Raw genomic sequence first — 21,394 nt, forward strand, 5'->3', positions numbered from 1 at the left:
ATCCTATTCCACTGCACTAACATTTAAAGAAACATGAATATTCTCGGCATGTACATCTCGCTACTTTAAATACGTGGACGAGATGGAATAGACACGCAAATTTGCATTACGAAATAAGAATTTTGTTTTTTTTTTAATTTTTGAAATTTAAATTCAAATGTTCATTTTTAACTCCAGTGGGGGGAGGTACAAGGGGTCTTATTAATTGACAAATTGACGCCATTATACTATTCTTTGAAATAAAATTAGCTTGCAAGCTTAAAATTTAGCAATCATAACTTCACAAAGAATACGTGTATGTATGCGATATAATTTTTTTGTTTTAATTAAATATATTCATAAAAACGTTGCATAAAATTCGACATGTTCACAGTGCCGTGTTGTGTTTACAGTCTGCCTCAGCAAATTCGCCTGTGCAAAGAGTAATTTAAAATTCAGAGCGCTCAGTCGCGTCAGCGTCGAGCCTCTCATTATTGCCTTAGGGCGAGGATTTCACATCGAAAACTTGGATGACATCGGAAACTTCTCGATTCGCATGTTGTACGAACAGACGCTGCTAATAATATTATACAGACAATATTATCTTTTTCTTTCCGTAATAGCCTGAAGCAAAACGCTCGCTACCTACTGTATTATACAATTGAAATTTTGTTTTAAAATAGTATTATTATAAAGTTATTAAAAATATTGTAATTATAACAAGCAGATAATTTATCCTGAAAACGAGAGGAAATACGTTCCTCTTGCAAATTACTAGTAAATTACTTACTTCTACTCTAATACATTCGTGCTGACTGGGACTGAGTTGCGTGTCGTACAGAGCTCCAGCTCTGTTCCAAATAACAGAAATAACCTTATCCGTAATCCGTGTATTGTGTAAACACTGTTGCTCTTTCGATTTCAACGGGCAATAATTAAATAGAGCAGTGTATTATTATCGTTAGCGTTTTATTTATACTCGTCCAAGCGTCCATTTACCGCCCACTGGGCTTGAAGGGTGTGGACCGGGATACACCGTTTTACTTCGCTTACACTGGAAAAATCTAACAATTCATCTTTTCTTGTGTCTGGTATTATATTAGATTCTTTGTTACATTTTTTGTGACGATGATTAAAAAGCATCTTTGTTTGAAAAAAAATATAAATTTAAAGTTAAACCACAAAAAGGAAAAAATATTTGTGTCAATTTTGTACCTCTCTGTTTTATGAGCTCTCTACTGTATACTCACATTCTTGTTATGAGCAAACAATACAATCGTGTAACATCCAGATAATCATTCGACTATCGTAATTATACCTCATTTGCGAGTAATAACATTATCATTGGAGAGAATGTTTGTATAAACTCTTAATAAATATTAATTAAACAAGCAGACTTCAAAACTTGCCATATTTACCCTTTCAATATTTTTGAAGTACTTCAAAATTATATTAATGTGAACTTTACATGTACAATACCTCTATTCCAATACTTCATTAATTTTGTCTCCGTATAATTATAATACGGTCACCAACCCGCCTGCCCAGCGTGGTGACTATGGGCAAAACACATGAGTTCACGTTATTTTTGGCGTAAACTTGTGGAGGCCTATGTCCAGCAGTGGACTGTATAGGCTGTAATGATGATAATTATAATACATACGCGTGTTAACACTAATTACAATTCCCAATAACCCACTCACTTATCACATTTTGATTTGAACACATTTTAAATGCATTCCTTACATTATATTAAAAGGAACATGAAATAGCTCAATTAAAGAAAACTAGCACTAGTATTCACGTATTCCAATAGTAATGAGGTTTCGTCTATTTAAATAAATCTATGAATCTTCTCACTCGGGGCTTTTGATCGCTTTCGTGACAATTTTAACATTTGGCATCAGCTATCCGCAAGGTATACTTCAGATTTTGTCACGTATTTTGTTTGAGCTAACTTTAGTTAATATTATTTTTGTAATTATAAATTAAAGTTATGTGTTATAGTGTATGAGTGCTAAGTGTGTATATGTCTATGTTTATATTTTATGGCTATATCATATCCAAGTGCATCTATTTTATCGACCACGGTAGAAAAGTGGTATAATTAAAAAAATAGGCGAGAACTCAGTACCGTCTTGTATGCGAGAGGCAGTCTGTCGCTGTCAAGTTCAGGATAAAGTTTGTATTGTTATATTTTTCCCTTTTTATTTGAGCTAAGTCTAGGTCCGAAGTGCCTAACTGCCGTAAACTTCGAAACAGTCTAGTCGCTTTTATACTTATTTTTTGTAATATGTATTTTTAAAATCAACCGAATATTCATTAAATATATTCTGATTTCACGGGATTGCTACATCAACACACATCTTATTTAGACAGTAATATAACATTAATATGACATTAGGAAAATTTAAATTATATGCTTCTTCCGACTTCGTCCGCGTGGTATTTAACGAAAAAGTTATTATTCGGTTCGCAGATTCCTACAACAAACAAATTTCTAAAATAAAAGTGGCCTAAGTTACGCCTTATTACATCAGCTCTCTGCCAGTGAAAGTCCTGTCAAAATCGGTCCAGCCGTTTCAGATATTAGCCAGAACAAACAGACAGACAAAAATTGTAAAAAATGTTATTTTGGAATATTCTGTGGGGTGTATATATCTAAATGCATTTAGTAAAAGGCAGTTATTTTAATATTACAAACAGACACTCCAATTTTATTTATTTATTTGTATAGATGCTTGCTCAGAATTTAAATACTGATAACATCAATTACTATAGACAAGAAAACTTTAAAAGTTGTAATATCAACTGATCCCTCATTACTTGCCACTAGTAAATAAATATATTATTATTTTTTCGGTAGGCATCAAGCATAAATATTTATTTTTCATTTTCGAATTCAGTTTGTAGGAGTACAGAAATCAAACGATCGACTATATGACTACATCTAATCTATACTAATATTATAAAGAGCAAGAATTTGTTTGTTTGTTTGTTTGCATTGAATATGCTCCGAAAACTTCTGAACCGAGTTAAAAAATTCTTTCATTGTTGGGAAGCTACTCTATCCGCGGATGAAATAGGCTATATCATATTTTCAAAAAAAAAAAAAAAAATAGGGTACAAAATAATTTTGAAATTTTCGTTAAATACCCTTGCGAAGCCGGGGCGGGATGCTAGTCTCAAATAAGTAGGTAATGTGAATACATCCTTTATTTTCTAGTTACTTACTCGTTGTATTTTGCTGACATATATCTATTTGTGATGAAAGATGGACATGTTTCTTATACATAGCTATTTTACTATAGTACCGCATAACATGTAATTCAGATTCCACATTTCGTGATAATTTATTTAAAAATAAACGTTTTCTAACTGTAATAGTTTCGTGCGTGCGATGTTTTCAAGAATCTTGATGTAAACTATTATAAACTGACATAAATAATTCATAGATTAGCTAACAGTGAATAGCTGTGCGTATATCTCTAATTAGACTTTTTTTTAATTTATGTATGAATGTTACTTTTTAATTCGACAGCGATTAAGAAAATAATTTAATGTTCTATTAATTATACATATTTTTGTAGCCGCCCTAAAAAACACAGGCACTAGGTTAACAGAATGCTTTGCCATAATATATTTATAAGTATTGAGAAGACTATTAAAATAAATTTTACTAACCAACCCAACTTATATATTTCTAGTATCCTTCTGGAGACTACAAAGGTAACGTAAAAATAGATAATATCTAAAGACTTAATGAGAGTATCGTTAATCTTGTCAAATTTCCGCTACTAATTTTAGAACAGTTGCTATTCAAAAGATAAATGCTATAAGGTTTATACGTAGATACTGGCTCAGAATTTAAATACGCTGTATTTATAACATCAATTGCTATAGATAGACAAGAAAACTTTTATATCAACTGATCGCTGATTACCTACCACTAGTAAATATAGAAATCGTTGGCATAAGGCACGGTACAATGACCCGAGATCTATAAAATAAATTATTATTTTGAAACTTTTTAGAACGTAACAAATTATAATAAATTAATTTACTATCCGTTATCGCTCTAACAGATACTTTTAACTGAAATTAAAAATTGTAGAAGTGGACTCAAGTGCTCCACGATCGAACCGACTCCCAAGTATTTCTCATGAAAGCGAACGCAGCCCTGTCAGGGTATAAATTGAACGACGGCTCCAAAGCTCCTAAATGAAATTTACTTTGTTAAAATAAATTGAACAAGCTCATTGATCATGGCCCGGCTTCTGCCTCAGAAAAGTATTAATTATGTTATGCTTACTTCCATTAATATTATTTTCGAATCAACTTTTACTCATCGGTAAATATAATTACTGACTTCATTACGAGACCCTGAATGTCAATATAATATACTAGGTTATAATAATGCCATAGTCAAATTTTACCACTATATACGGAAAATTTAACACTACCTATTTTTAGTCATAAGCCATTCTAGAGAACCTCTCTTAACGCTACATTTTAATTGATTGTTCTAACTTATACTATAGAAGCGAGGCAACTTTTAATCTGATTCAGAAAAGAAAGAGCTAACGGAAACAATTGCACAAGTATAGCTAACACTACATGAAAACAAACTACAAATTGAAAAGAGTAATTAATATTTTACTAGGAGCTAACCGCATTTGGTTTGATGAGTGATATTCAAATACAAATCATGTTTTATACATATCCAATACAGTATATAGAAAAAAAAGTCACATTCAAATAAAAATGTCGTCAAATACACAAAAATAATCTTTGACTTCTTTATGTTATTACATTTTTTAGAATAAATAAAATAACAATTTGTTTTGACACCGCTAGTGTAGGGTAGGGGTGCGTATGTTGTTTGGGCGCCTAAACATCGGTGGTTGCGGGTTCAACTACCATTCGGAATGGATATTTTTATTTGTGCGAATATATCTTTTCGGTCTGAGTTTGTCCTTGTTGGTCTCCCCACCTTGCCTAGGCCTTATTATTTTGTATTACCAAATGTTATTACAGATTTACCACATCGATATTCGAATTTTTTCGAATTCAAAACAATTATAGGCTTCATAGCTTTTTCTCATCTTCATAATCTCATCTTCATATTATTTGTCGCAATTAAATTGCGTTCTAAAAGAGAAATCATTATAAAAACAAATTGGTAATTTATTTTTATTATTAAAAAAGCATATTCCTAACATTATTTACTATATTATAAAAGAATAAGGAACACGTGTACGCTCCCATATATGCATTTATAAATAAAATCACATGTTTATCGAATATTCCGCCGCGACAGCTGTCGTTCTATTTCCGAAACGAGGGGATGGTTCTTATTGCTAACTGAACTTAACTGAATATATTGTGTCATATGTAATATTGATAAACACGCGTACTTATTCTGTGTACTATACTTACATTGTTTTTAATATTTTCTGCGCTGAATAAATAAACACTTTTTATCATTAACTTACTTTTCATACTACATAAAATGGTATCGGTAATAGTTACGTTGTCAGTGATAAGGTAAGGTAATAATTAACTATTTCTTATTTTAATACAAAATAACTTGTGTATGCAGATCGCTCGAGATAAATATGAATTGCTTGTCACCTCGAAGTAGAAGACGTAAACAAACAAATGAAACGAATACGATGCCGTACTATCCGCAACAACCGCCATATAATCCGGAATACATCTTTGGAAATATCGAAAATAAAGCAAACTTAGTTTCGTCTTGGGGTGTTTGCTACTCTGTACAATACACAGTAATGTCTCGTGAAGGCGAAGATAATAGTGATGGGCGGGGGCGCTGTTCATTGTACGAGGGCGTCAACTGGATGCCGGTGAGTGCGCAAGTGTATCTACTAGTGTGCATTACGACGCACGCTTTTACTGCGCTTACGCATTTACCGTATTGTCGGCTGTACGTGTGTAACGAGTTGTAGTGTTTGCCTGAAGTGTGATTAACTTTTATTGATTGTAATTTTCTTTGTAATAAAAAGTGCTTGTTTGAAAAATATGTTGTCATGCTTGTAAATAAAGGAGGGATCAAAGTGTAAGGATGTTAGAAATGCACCAGGCGCACGTACCAAGATCTATTTCCGGGCACGGATGATGACCGTATTCATTTAGGCGTAGCTCATTTTGAACGAAAACATGCGCGAGCTCGGCCGCGGGGGTTCACTCGTAGCGGCCACGATAGCCGCGTTGCACAGTCGATCGGCAGTCGATGTGAAACTTTTTTCAATCAATTCACGATCGACCATCGAAGAGGACAGAAATGGTTCTCAACCATCAAAAGAGACTGAGACCGAGGAAGCTTGTTCTCGACGGGTATCCGAAGTAAGCGAACGTCCCTTATCGACAGCATCGGAAACATCGGAACGCGATTCGGTCTCCGTTCATTCTAGCGAGGAACCACCCCCACAAGAGAGTACGTAACTGACGCTCTGTGAACGAATCACTGACGTAGTATAATTATACTGGAACATAGCCAAATTTTAAAATAGAGGCAAATCGGTGACTCGTACTTAGAGTTTGTCGCTCAGTGTCGTTTAAACGGGGCCTCATGTCCGACCAGGAGTATCTTACTGAGCCCTTTGATGAGGAACAGGAGCGCTCGGCGGTGGGCTATGTGCATCCCGCCGTGCGCTCCTATATGTACTCACCAATGGGTAGGCATAGAGATTTCGTTGTTCATGAGGCTTTCTCGGTTAGCAATTTCAAACAGTATTTCTTATTTCGTGACAGGCGGCGATTCGGATAGCCCTGATGAGACAACAGTAAAGTGTTCGACATGGACGGAACGAGCTGGAATCCCGGCGAGAGGGAAATCTTCTGACTCCGATAGCTCTACGGAGGAAGATTCCGATGAACATGAATATGAAACAGGTGGCTGTGACGCTGATTATCGGACGCTAACACCACATCAACGTTTGGACAACACGACACTTCGCGATAACGATTTTACGTGGATGCCGAGCGGTGACACAATGAATGACACAGTCGAGTCAAACATAGTGGGCTCAAATGTAGTCGATTTTTCTGCAACGAGCTTAGACCGGAGACGGCGAACGCCGAGTGATCGTAGTGACCGTGACAGAAAAACAAGGTCATCGTTGTCAGCAAAACCTCCCCAACATCCCAGTAGTGTGCGTGCGTCACCGCGGTCTCGCCGCTCTCCTAGAAATGAAGAAAGCCCGCCCGATTCTCAGCGTCGTTGGAATTCATATGAACATTTCCGTTACCCTGAAGGGGGGTGGTGGCCACCGCCAATGTGTTGGTGTCACGGGCCCCCAGTTCCTCCACCGTGTTACATGCACGAACGAACGTGGCCCTCACATCCTTCTTTATCAGTAGCGTCACGTCCATACAAGGTACGCATGTGTATTGAGTTTGACTATACTGTGTAAATAAGACAAAAGCGAAGTCTGTATATTTTATTTATTGTCTTATTCATGTAAGAATAATCCATTATTATTTAATGATGCCTATTATATTATTATTTAATGGCTGAGCGCCGCGGTTTCAACCGCGTATATTTGAGAAAAAATCGCAGTAAAATACTATATGGTCCTATAGTTATTCAGGAAATTAACTACCCAAAACAAAAAAAAAAATCAATTGGTTTTTTTTTGTATTAAACCTTTCGTGGGCCTTAAGGAACACACAAAAAATAAATTAGACAAACCCATTCTCAAATTATGCGCTTACCAACATTCATTTTTATTTATATAGATTTTACTGAAAAAAAATATATTTTTTAAAGTGTTATGTCGAGTATTACCTAAATGAAATAAAAAATATGCCGAAATTACGTTGATTTTTTTGTTTGTATATTTTTAAACCAAATCATTGTACATACTTGCGTGTTACTAATGTAAAAGTTATTGTTGTCGTGTGTAGTTCTAGTACATATAAATTTTATATAAAATATAAGGTGTCATTCGTAAAGTATTCGCTATAAGTTAAGCCCAACTTATTATTTCAAAAATGCATTACAAATGGCACGATTTGTACAAACTAACGCTACGGACTACGGTTCATCATTGTGACCGATGGCCGATCAAAGCATAAACAGCGATGTAACTTTTAACCTGACTTTTCAGAACGATGCAGAAGATCGCGTGCGGCGCTTGGAGGCAGATAAGGAGAGCTTACAGCTTCAAGTGCAAGTGTTGTCAGAACAGATCGCGGCTCAGACCGAGAAGATGGCGGATTTGGAGCGATCATTGTACGACACGAGGCAGAGGCTAGACGACACCGAGCAAAAACTGCAGAAGGTCAGGGTTACAACACTGTTCCGCATTTAACTCATTCAACATAATTATTAATTTGTTAGATTAGACTATATGCTATGATCTTATCTAAATAAGAATCAATCGCTACAGGTGCTAAACACAAAACTCAAAAACGGCTGCATCAATTCAGCTACTTTATTTAAACATTTAAAATGCTAAACATTTTTTAATATCATATCAAAAATTGACCGCTCCAGCGGGATTCAATTTTTGATATGATATTCAAAAATGTTTAGAATTCCTAATGTGTGGGTACACAAAAATAAAATCGTACATATTTAAAATGCTTTGTAGAAGGTTCTTTATGGGAAGATAAATTAAAAAAATGCTCAGAAAATTTGAGAAACCTGATTACTTATATTAGTACTAATTTGAAAGTGAACCATTTACATTATTTATTAATAAATAATTAGCATAGTCATGTTTTTAAAGCTACCAAATTTTTTATCAATATTTATATAGAAATACCTACTTGTATAACAATTACATTTACACTTTCAATCTTAATGATTCTAAGTAAAAGTATAATTTGCTGTATAAGGTACAAAACGATTTAGCATTCAAAACGCATACCGTCCCAACGGAGTGACGGTGGTTATTGAATAAACATGATTGGCAAGGCGGTGTAATTTCTACTCGTATTCTTCTTTATGTTTTTTAACCAGCTAGTTCTATTTTAGTAACAGTTAAATTCACTCACATTTTACTAATTAAAACTATATTTCCTGTTCGTATATTAATAGATAAAATTTAATCGAGATGTGATGAGTACTTTTTGAGTAATCTTTAATAACGCGTCCTTACTTGACCATTTTTTCGTTTATGTACGTTATATAACTTGTCGATGTAATTGAAGTCGGTTTTTTTTCGTTCGCGAGCAAACACAATTATCAATCGTCATCCAGCCTACACCGACAATCTGACGTTATATCTTATAGATCGTCAGTCCAGCGGGCCGGAGAACGTCCCACACTGTGATGCCTCATCCCCAAATCCAACGTTTTAAAGACAGATACAGATAACAAAAATCATATTAAATATTTATCTACGAAAAAGCTATTGTTTAAATTCTATTTTAAAAACAGAACCTGTAATTTGATATTGTAAAAAGATGTATAATAAAATAAAGCAGGATTATAGATATTAATCGAAAAACAAATTTATATTTATAGTGAATAATTCTGTATGCTTACAAACGAAAAAAAAAAAACCGACTTTAATTACATCGACAAATAATACGACGTATGCTGTCGGTAAAACAGTCAATTTAATACGCATTATTAGAGATATCTTGAAAATTAATTTTCATATCTCGATAAGAATTAAATGGGACTATGTGACAAGCTTTCGATTAAAAAAAAATCCGCGAAATCGGTCCACACCGTAAATATTTATGAGATCCAAGGTACAAGTGGTCCATCGTAATTTAACTCGCCGTAATAATCGTGGTCGGCTTCGTAATATTTAAGGTTACTGTTTTTCTAATCTGTTTTTTGACGCTAAGTTATTAATACGTAAAGCAAAAACTTTGTACCCGTTTTTACGAAATTTGCGCGGATGGAGGAGTATGAAATTTTTCACACTTATAGTTTATATAGAGGAGTGCAGAATGCTAATATATATTTTTTTAAATTATGTGTAAAAATAAATAAAATAAATTAGAAAAAAAACACTACACACACTGCTATGTATATGACACACACACACATATGTACTCTTTTGTTTATTATTATTGATATACTCGTAGAAGTAATAATGTTTAAACTTATAATTTGAATTAATTATAGTCGAATTTCGACCACTGGGCGACCACTAGAAAGAAAGTTGTAATTTCCAAATTGTTTTGGTACGCTATATAGCTGTCAAACAACAAAATGGTCATATATCTTTTAATTATTATTTTGGCCAAATGCATTGTAAAAATTAATGTTTAAACTACGGAACAGAATTGACTTTTCTAAGGTACATATATATATATATATATATATATATATATATATATATATATATATATATATTTCCCGTACTCAATGACCGGTCTAATGTAATGTAATGTAATTTTTAAATTAGTTCTGATGTTTCCCGAAATTAGCACTTTCAAACTAACCATTAAATTTATTATATCTCTTAGTACAGATTGTACATATTATACTTACCAATAATCTACATCAAAGGTCAACTTGGTAATAAATAAATAAAAAATCTTATTATTTATTTATATATATTATTACACGTAATTAGCATTACTAACTCAGGAACACAACACTGCTTTAAAACAGTATTATTTTTAGCTGTGATCTTCTTTAAGGTCGAGGTACTTCCCCAGTCGGGCTGCTCCAGATTTTGAACAGGATATTTCCTGCTACGCCCTACCTCAGTTGCCGTAATTCATATAGTTTTATAATACAATGTAAATGAGTTCGAAGGAAGTATGCATTAAAATACTTAAATACCTTTTATCTACACTAATGTTGTAACATTCTACTTATGTTTCCAATACTTGGACTTATAATTACTACTGTTATAGCGCAGACAACAAAACACTCAATTTAAGCAATTTCACATGATGGTATAATATCCACATCGATATCGTAAAATCTCATTATAACATCGCGCGCATGCGCGCATGCGCGCAGTTGCGCTCTCATTGGTTAGATTTTAATGGCGGCAAAATCACTGTGACAATACACGTACGCGTGAATTTAATTTAATAAATTAAAAGTTAAAAATGGATAGCGACGATAATATTTGTACGCCTCCGGATATTCTAGAATTGGCAACAAAATTAACTCACAATCTTTTGCCAGAAAAATCTAGAAAATTATATGAAAAAGAATATAATAACTTATTCCGACTCCGTCTACGAGCTCTACTGCTTGCCCCGCGACCGCTACAGCTGCTGGATCAATAATTAACATTAACTTTCAAAATTGTACCATCCAAAATTTGAACAATTATTATAAATAAACTATTGTCAGCTTTTACTCTTGTTGTTTGATTAATTGCATTAGTGAAGATAAAGTAGTGTATGTGTTGCAGTCAGAACTCTTAACCAGTCAAAAGTACTATTGACTAGCGAAATCAGTCAAAAGTACTTTTGACTGGACAAGTTGGTCAAAAGTGATTTTGACTGAAAATTATTGGTTATTAGTACTTTTGACTGCAAATTCGCGGTTAAAAATACTTTTGACTGACGCTCTCCGTCAAAAGTAGTTTTAACTGCAAAAAACGTCAGTCAAAAGCACTATTAACTTCGCGATCTTCTTGCGACTGCATGTCAATCAGATCGACTTGGCAGCGGATGTTCATTTCAGTGTGCAGGATTGGTTTCTAAACCTGACCCATCCTTTTCTTGTTTTTCTTCCTTTGGCATACTTCGCACATTGATAAATATACATTAATCATTTCTTTTGTAACATTAGCGTACTTTTTTGCCGTTTTATTCTTAAGTCTATCGCGACCACCATGCCCTATAGAAATATGAGCAGCATCAATAATGTCGTAGATTTCCTCAGCCGGCAAAAATATTTGACGGGTTCTGTGTTTGTAACTAATTTTTTTATACCACAAACTTCAATGTGTTAAAGCGTTGTAGTCTACTGTACTAATGGTGTTTCCTTTTCATTAAATTTCGCGTCTTCCACATCCATTGCAAACTTTTCAAATTTTTCTTTTGTCATCACATTGAAATGACTATCTTTCGTATCTTCCATCGCTAAAATTATTTGCAAAAAGCCTTCTTTCTTTTCGTAGTGACTCATTTTTGTTCTAATATCAGCACGTTCTCCACTAATAATGAGTAATATAAAAGTTTATATGTGCGTTTGTCGTTATTTTTATTGACCACCTTAAATTGTTAAGAGTTTTGACTGATACAACCAGTCAAAACCACTTTTGACGGAATCATTTAGTCAAAAGTACTTTTAACCAGCTCCATTGGGCAAAAGTACTTTTAACTGTTATTTTAGTCAAAAGTATTATTGACTAAAGCAAACGGTCAAAAGTACTTCTGACTGATTTTGCTAGTCAATAGTACTTTTGACTGGTTAAGAGTTCTGACTGCAACATATGCAACTGCATATAACACGGGTATTAAAACACTCGTTACTATTATGAAACTCGCTGCGCTCGTTTCATAAACTCACACTCGTGTTTTAATACCCTTCATTATATGACAGTTGCATAAACTACTATTATTATATTTCTTAAGTAACGCCGTAATTTCATGGCGAAACTCAGAATTTAAGGAACATGCAATTTGACATATTGAAATTCTATCTTACCCGACCTTGGTATGATAGCTCATAAGTACTAAACTAGATTTGAACCCGCCGACATCTGGTATCGAAACACGTACTATACCCGTCGACCTATTTTAAATCAACTTTTCCAGCGTAGATATGTTTTTAATATACTCGCGTTATTGTTTTACCAATGTGCTTATTCTACTTTGCCAACTTTTGAATTTGCATTGGTTTTTCTCGGCTTACATGTAGTTAAAAGTAAACTAATATAATGCTTAATAGTAATCGTTTTATATATTAATGCACTCGATGTATATATATTAATGTACTCAAAGAGGTAGGTACACACTGATAGTTTACAAGATGTATCAATTATTAAACCTTTTTCAAATATGATTTTTGTAAAAATATCCTGAATTATATTTAATTCAAACAAACGGACTTTTACTTCGCGGAATTCATGAAAATATATAAATGGAATAGTATTTCCAATTTATTATAAACACGTTTTGTTACGTTATATTATCCATTTAAAGTTTCTGGTTTTCTTTAAAATGAACATTTATCTTATGCTATCGGTGTTTGGAACAGCCACGTGTTTCTATAACGAATAGTGAGTCACAGCAGGTCTGGATGATTAATAAAACAGCGGGCCTACGTAATAATATCCTTACATTTTAGTCGATAAATTATATGAAATACAGTTTCATATTATTATTATGTTCAAAGTACATATTTGTATTATTGCTAATATCTCTTACAATGTTCGTTTTTCTACTTATATTTATAAAAAAAAATTATAACAACGAACATTTGGTATATACAAATTGTTACCTACTTTTATCTGTATAAGAGAAATCTTGATAAAAGCTAAAACAATTATCCATACAGTTCTTGCCTCTATCTGTATGCATGTTCCATCCATTCATTCCATGTTGCGCTGAATTTGCTTCATGAAATCAGATGCGGTTTTTACAATTGAATCCTGGTCACAATCACAAAAATGGTTTTGAAATTATAATGAAGTCACTTCTTTTTAATATTAACTGCCGTTGTCTCTACTGTGAACACATGCATCAAATTCTGTATGTCCATAATATGTCCGCATATCACATAGAACAGTTTACGGCGTTTAATAAACTTGTATATTTATATATTATAGACCTCTACATAAAAATAATATGAACTACAAATCTTAGATACGATCTATTAGTTAACCACGAATAGTCAAATAACTAAAATGGTTACGGTAGCCTATTTTTCGTGCGTATAAAGTCTCGTGCTAAAGTTTGTGTTGTCTAAATGTATATAAATTGAACAGAAAATATAATATTCTTTATTGTATTCGTTACTCTTTTGTGAACATAATTATCTTCGATGTAATAAACCTCCAATAAAAAAGTCTTTATTATCACGATGACCTATTTTTACGTAATAAATCTAGAGAGTTACAAATGGCTGAAATAAAAGGAAAAACAAAAACGGCTTTGATTCACGTAGTAATATTTAAAACCTAAAAGCCCGCTTGCGAAACATATCTTACTATTCGATGTTTATGCTTTTAAGACGTATTTCTCGCACATCACGGCTGGCAACCGGGAATACAGACATTTAGATAAAACAAATAGTTCTAAATCTGTATTCCATTTACGTCTCACGTGTATAAAGATTCCTCATCCTCACCGGGCGCGGAATTTTATTAAAGATAACGGAGCGTGTGGCTATAAAACGTTTGATTGATAAAGTTCCTTCACGAGGCCGACGCCCGTTTGTACGGAACCGTTTGGATGTGAACTTTTTTGTAGTGACCTCCTTACTGCATTTCGTATAACGTTTACTTTATAGCTGATTAATGTTATACAACTTTACGTAACATTCACCATAAAATGTGCGCTCAGCGGTACTGTAACTAAGAATTTCAAACGTGCATTGCAATTTACATTCTTGAATTTATTAAAACATCTTTATGTATTCTAATTTTATTCTCCAGTGTAGTTTACAATAGGACGGAGGAAGATATCACGTTGTCTGTTTTGAATAGTAACCGACTAGTTATTCTTACTTTATTGGAGTAATCCGTTCGTCTAGTGTAGTAGGATGTCGTTTACAATTGATCGCCCTATTATGCGTATTTATATTCTCAATGGCAAGGAGCTGTATCTCTATTACAAGTAAAGTTGATTGTGGGTATACTAAAACATATTTCTTTTTTAACGTTACTAGAGTAGACCTCGTGCATTATTGGTAATTACTTCATGTTTTTAGCCTATATACCATCTAACTGTAATGTAAGACTATTATCGAAAACGATCCGAATAGTTTTGAAACTAAAGATTTCAAAAAACGTTTATTATATTAGTATAAATTTAATCAGGCATATTATGTGCATAGATGTTTAGAAGACCTATAAATAATACGCGTTTATAGTATGAAACGTTTTATCGAGTAATATTAATTTGCATTAAATTGTCGTTGTTGTACCTACGTATATTTGTTTTATCATCTTAGTGAGAGTATGTAAGTGTTGGTCGCAAAATATTTCGCACGTAACGTACATGATGTACAGAGGAATGTGGGTCAGGTGTAATTATGCGTATTCATGTGTGTTATGTTATGTGTTGCTAGTATGTGTTACATATATTACGTCTTTTCATAATTATCTTTATATAAAATGCTTTGTCCCAACTGGCATATCAACCAGTCATATGATATGCAGTTACTTATGACGGAAGTCAGAAATTTCGAAAGAATCTTGATTTTATAATTTATACTGTACATAAGTTTTATTTATAATCGGATCTTTTAAAGTTCCTTTAAGTGGTTAATAGGTGTTGAAAATTGATATGGAAGTCCGTTATAGAAGATGTGAAAGTTTTTTTTTTGGTTACTGATCGAAAATGAGTAAATAATTACTTGTAATATAATAATTATATAAAAACAATAAGACATTATAGCATAGTGAAGGGTTTATCGTAACTGATGACAATAATATCAGATACGTCTCAAATAAAATCGATTTTGTAATCAGAACTGAAGTAACACTTACGTAAACCTAAATGAACAGAAAATCGAGACTTAATTCAATAAAATAAGCTAAGCTTCGTTGTGTGTTAAACTTTGTATCTTTCGACCAGAAAAGACGAAACTTTTGACATAGTACCTACTTATATAGAGACTTATACTATAAGAAATATGAAACATCAGGGATTTCGAAAATAAATCAATTTATGTAAATACATAATATTAATGCATGGATATTCATACTCCATTGTATGTATCTAACACTGCTTAAAAATATAAGAATTCTGCACTCCTTCACTATTTAAGGTAGTTTTTTTTTTTTTTTTATTAAGCCACATGAATTTATCTTTTGTTTTAAATATCTTTCTTAATAGTAGGACTGGACACTAAAATAGAGAATCTTGGGTGTAAAATTTTTGTCATAAAAACAATTTTGGCAAGGAATAGACATCTTGTTTACGTATTAATTAGTCATATAAAATTTTTAGGAATAATTTTGAGGAATATTAAGTATTAATTTTGCGTATTTTTCTCAATATCTATTAATTTTCGTTTATTTCTTTATGGCGTACAATAAAGACTATTATTGTTATTATTTATGTTGTTAAAACATTTAAAAACAACTTAATTTTACGATTTCCATTATATCGATATCGTTATACATGACATCAAAAAATAAAAAATAAAAATAAAACAGTGACCACTAAATTTCACATATATTTTTGGTAACATAATTTGTTTTTCTTTTTTAACATATCTATCGTCTTTAACAGGAAATGCTACAGCGGTCGTCCCTAGAGACTCAAAAGTTGGAGCTCCTGTCGAAATTGAGTGAGGTTCGTTTGCGAGTCGCCGAACGAAGCCTCGTAGAGCGCTCACCTCCTCCAGAGATGACGCCTATCGTGCGCCCTGCTCCACCTAGGGTAAGCCTTAAACTGTTTACAGGTTATTGTGGCAGGGTACAGCAGGAAAACTTGCTCAAAATTTGGAGCAGCCCTTATGTGGAAGTCCTTCAACCTTACTTTTTTAGAAAATTAATATTCGGAAAACCAACAGCACAAATAACAATTATATAGTAATTAAACTAAACAACACTTGGCTAATGATAGGTCTTCACGTATAAGAAGTAGTATATAAATAAACATATCATGCGGGCAGAGTAATTGTACGTCAAGATGTTACATAACCTTTTTAAACAATACATATATTACATCAATTAAATAATGCAAAAAAAAAAATCTGGCTCTATACTCGCCTCGCCACTACCACACCCGAACTGAATACATCAAAATCGCCCAATCTACACAGATTATTTAAGCCTTTACTCGCGCGCCACAGGAAAGCATTTGTGGATACCAGAGGTAGTTGAATAGGTGTATAATGCCATACTGATTTCAATGGTACGGTAAAATTATTTTAGAAAGTAGTTCCGGAGAGTTAATTTTATTAGTAATTAGTTTTATTAAAAAAACAATGTCAGCAATTTCACGCCGTTTGTATAAAGGAAGCAAGTGGAATCGTGCGCATTGATTAAGGCTAGTTTCCTCGAGCTTTTTTGTTTAGGAATATACAAACGGTTCGGATTTGTGTTCTTAAAGTATTTTAACGCTGCTTTAAATATAGCTTCTATCTCCCCTTGTTTGTTAAAAGCATTCTCTGTATATGTGTTATGGTTATGAGTGTTCAAAGTTGATTGTGTTATAGCATCTGTATATAAAATATTACTAGGAAAATCTTCCAGAGTAGCTGCTGTAAAAGATGATCTATGTACAGATTATGTCCGTTCAGGAATTTCGTTTTGCGGTTCAGTTGCGTTTAGTCCATTCGCAACTGTCATCACTAATGTATTTATTTGCATCTATTAATCGCCATAGATCTGTTATCCTTTGTTTCGTAACATGTGTGAGTTGAGGAAACGTGCTTTGAAGGTTTAGTGTAAAATTTTTCATAAGACGTTAAATTATTGCCTGAGTAATTTTAATAAATTGACCTCATAGTATGCTTATTATGTTCAAAAGTCCATTCAAGTTCTTTAAGATCCTTGTTGGCATAGTTGCTGTGTGGCGTTCGTGTTGTAAGTAGTAGAGTTTTGGTCGTTGTTATTGCTATTGTTGGTAATATTATGTCTTCCGTCTGATTAAATTTGTTTTATAATAATAACTATGATATTAATAACTATGATATTAATAAAATAATAACAAGGTACTACAAATTACGGTAGACTGAACTCCTAGAAGGGTCTCCCTAGAAGGAAGAGTAGGGTCGGCAAAGCGCTTGCAATACTCCTGGTGTTACATGCGTACATAAGCTACAGTATCCGCTTACCATCAAGGACCGTAAGCTTGTTTGTCACACTGGTGATATACGAAAAATTTTCAAATAAAAATATGTATACAAAAGATATACTACTCTATGATGATGTACTCTATGTTGTTTAATAAATCATGTTAGTGTATACAAAATATTTACATTTATCATACTTATAATATGTATTTTTTTTATTCCGAATTCAAAAAAATGAATGTGATGATGTGCTCGTTCATCTGAAACACGGTGTTATGAGCATATTTTCATCATCATCGTCATCATCATTATCATTTCAGCCTATTGCAGTCCACTGTTGGACATAGGCCTACACAAGTTCGCGTCAAAAATGGCGTGAACTCATGTGTGTTGCCCATAGTACGCTGGGCAGGCGGGTTGGTGCAAAGCAGCAGTTGGTTGGTTATCCCGCTATCGGTCGGCTTTATAAGTTCCAAGGTGGTAGAGGAACTATGTTATCCCTTAGACGACTCTTACGATACCCACGGGAAGTGATGGGATGGCTATATTCTTTAATACCGTAGCCACACAGCCTGAGCATATTTTACTCAAAATTACATATGAAATACTTTTATAATATTGAACTCATTAAAAGCTGTTAGGAATAGTATAACACCAAATAAACAAAACATTAGAATTACTTTTTTTTTTGCTACGTGAAAATTGCTTTCGCAAATTGACGGAAACCATCAAAATCACCTTATAAAACTGAAATTTAATTACAAAATACGTACTTTTTATATAAAAAAAATCCGTCTTACTTTACGCAAATTTCAAAATCCCGTGAAAAGAGGTAGCCTGTGAAATAGGATGCAAAGACAAGCGGGACTCATTAGTCGTGCTCTGCGGGCTTTAACGTCTAACTAATGATCCGTATGAGCTCGTACAGACGTAACTACATATACCATTTACACGGTATAATGCACTGGACTATTATCGAGATTCGATTTGAGCGAAAACTTATAACGTATTATTGTATAGTCTAATATTGTTTGAAATGATAAATTGGTTTTTTGTTGTATCCTGTATTTACGTTGCTTATTATATAAAATATTAATAGTAGTCCCAAGTTTATGAGATGTAAATTTATGTAATAACAAGCTGTGAGTAAATGTTCTCGCTAAATGATGTTTCACAATATGATGTTCGTATGCAACTGATTTTTTTTTACATAGACTTTAATATACCACAATTATAAAGCGTGAAATTAACTCAAAATTCAAGAATAGGTATACCTACTAAATAAATATTTTACTTAAGTATTACTATCTCAATTTAAAAATTCAGGCCCATCTTATTATATAGTTAATACTAGTATTCGATATTTTTATATTTATTTATTCATAAGTCAACACCAACAAGTAGTACAACAACAAATACAAAATTAATAAAGTAAACATCGGTATCTAGATAATTGCCTACTTTTTTACAGGTGTCCTTAAGTTACTAAGAATATCGTACAACATCGAATTAAGTCAAATTAAAAATTGTCCATTTAGCATACAGTAATGAATATTCGAGATTAATTTCAGAAATTATTGTCAAAAACTAAATTATGAAAAGTAAATTTAAAAAAAAAACTGACGTCAAAAACATTTAAGATAAATATAGTAAAAGTGAGCATCAACGGAATTTAGAAAATCGTCCAGTATTATTTACAGGTGTTCGTAAATTACTTACAATATTAAAAACGTAAAATAAACCGATCAAACAACTGACATTGTTACAAACAGTAACAATTCAAAATACATATCAATATAAATATACAAAATAAAATCTTACATGAATGTCAGAGAGCAATATTAAAACAAAAAGTCAAAAGCATTCAAAGTTTGTTAACATTTATTGTGAGTGTATAAATGCAAATTACATTTTTACAAAATAAATTAATTCAAATTAAGCGAGTACGCTATAAAAATGTCAAGTTATACTGTTGCAAATATTCAGATTTTAATAATATGAAATAGAAATAGAGAAAAGCAACTTACACACCATTTGTCGAGAGATTTTCACATTTACGTTACGGTTGTCACTCGCCAATAAATAGAATGATCACTAATTATAATAGCATGTACAGACATGTGAATTCTTCAAATTGTAAGAATAAAAAATGTAAAGACAGCAGACGGCCCTGGCCGCGACATTTTTGGTGATAATTTAAGGTACTTTAAGAAAAAAACAACAATGTATTTTATTAATAACAATGACATTTAATACTTTGACATGTAATCAAATTTGTATAAAATTACTTTTTTTTATGTACTCAGACTTGTAATGATCATATCATCATATTCCATATTATTTTATTTTATACTTTATTGTACACCACAAATATATTACAAACAAAGCATAAAGATAGTTACAGACAGTGAAGTACAATGAGCGGACTTATGGGCTAATTAGCCATTTCTTCCAGACAACCCATTGTTAAGATTCATGCAATTTGTCTGACACCATAATGCCAGGCTGTTAAGGTGGTTTTGAAGACAGATGGCATTTAAATCAGTGCAAACAGTTCTATAGAGCTTAAGATCGTCGGCATATAATTGGCACTTGGAATTTTTGAAGCATTTGCTGATGTCGTTAATGAAAATATTAAAGAATAGAGGACCCAAATGAGATCCATGGGGTACCCCAGAATAGGAAAGAAAAGGACTAGAATAGTATCCCTTAACAACAACGACAGATTTTCTGGAACGAAGATACGAATCGCACCACGTTAGTAAAATGCCTGTCACACCAACCATCCTAAGCTTTTGTAATAGTATAGTGTGATTAACTTTGTCGAAGGCCTTACTGAAATCAGTGTATATATGTTATATAGTTGGTACTAGTTATTAACTTTATCCATTACAAACGTTCATAAATACAAAAATACAAATCCTCTTTATAATTCTAGTATAGTTATATTTTATACGAGTACATATAAAACGTTACTTGCAAAAAGATAATAACGATAGTTAATTAGTTGATTTGAATAGTAAAGCACATTAAATAATTTATAGATATTTTGTTCCATATCAATTTTAAGGAAAAAACGTACCAAAAAAATATTTTTAAACCATTAATTACTGTGCGACTCGGGTGGGGCAACTTACAAAGGCGCGCGGCGCGACGTGGCGTCGTTTCTAGTGGCCCTGTTTTCTGTTCCATGGGTTGCGGGTTCGATTCTCGCCTTACTCTTGGTGTAATATTTGTATTTATATATGTATTGTTTCTATGTATATTTATCAAAAAAATATTTAACTATAACAGTCTGCTGTTACCTATAACACAAACATTGAGTTGCTAACCTTAAGAACAGAAGACCGTGTGTTTATGTTAAAAGATATTTGTTTAGTTGATTTTACATTATCTCCTCAATTATGCGGCTAAATTAAATTCTATAAAAGACGAAGTTTATCTTTATAGACTTACTTTTTAATGAAGTAATTTTCATTTGTAAGGATTCATAATTACACACATTGTGATGTCATTAGCCTATCGCAGTCCACTGCTGGACAT

General features: G+C 32.7%; 1 protein-coding gene across 1 annotated transcript in view; it reads left to right on the forward strand.

Moving 5' to 3' along the window:
* Positions 1–6,159: 6,159 nt before the first annotated feature.
* LOC123670066 (liprin-beta-1) overlaps positions 6,160–21,394 on the forward strand; it is a 33,387-nt gene continuing 18,152 nt past the window's right edge. The window contains exons 1-4 of the mRNA XM_045603574.1: positions 6,160–6,436; positions 6,754–7,363; positions 8,084–8,285; positions 16,342–16,491. Of these exons, the coding sequence (XP_045459530.1) occupies positions 6,160–6,436; positions 6,754–7,363; positions 8,084–8,285; positions 16,342–16,491 (1,239 nt within the window). The remainder of the gene's footprint in view (positions 6,437–6,753; positions 7,364–8,083; positions 8,286–16,341; positions 16,492–21,394) is intronic.

This window comes from Melitaea cinxia, chromosome 4 (assembly GCF_905220565.1).
Source record: "Melitaea cinxia chromosome 4, ilMelCinx1.1, whole genome shotgun sequence".
Lineage (NCBI taxonomy): Eukaryota > Metazoa > Arthropoda > Insecta > Lepidoptera > Nymphalidae > Melitaea > Melitaea cinxia.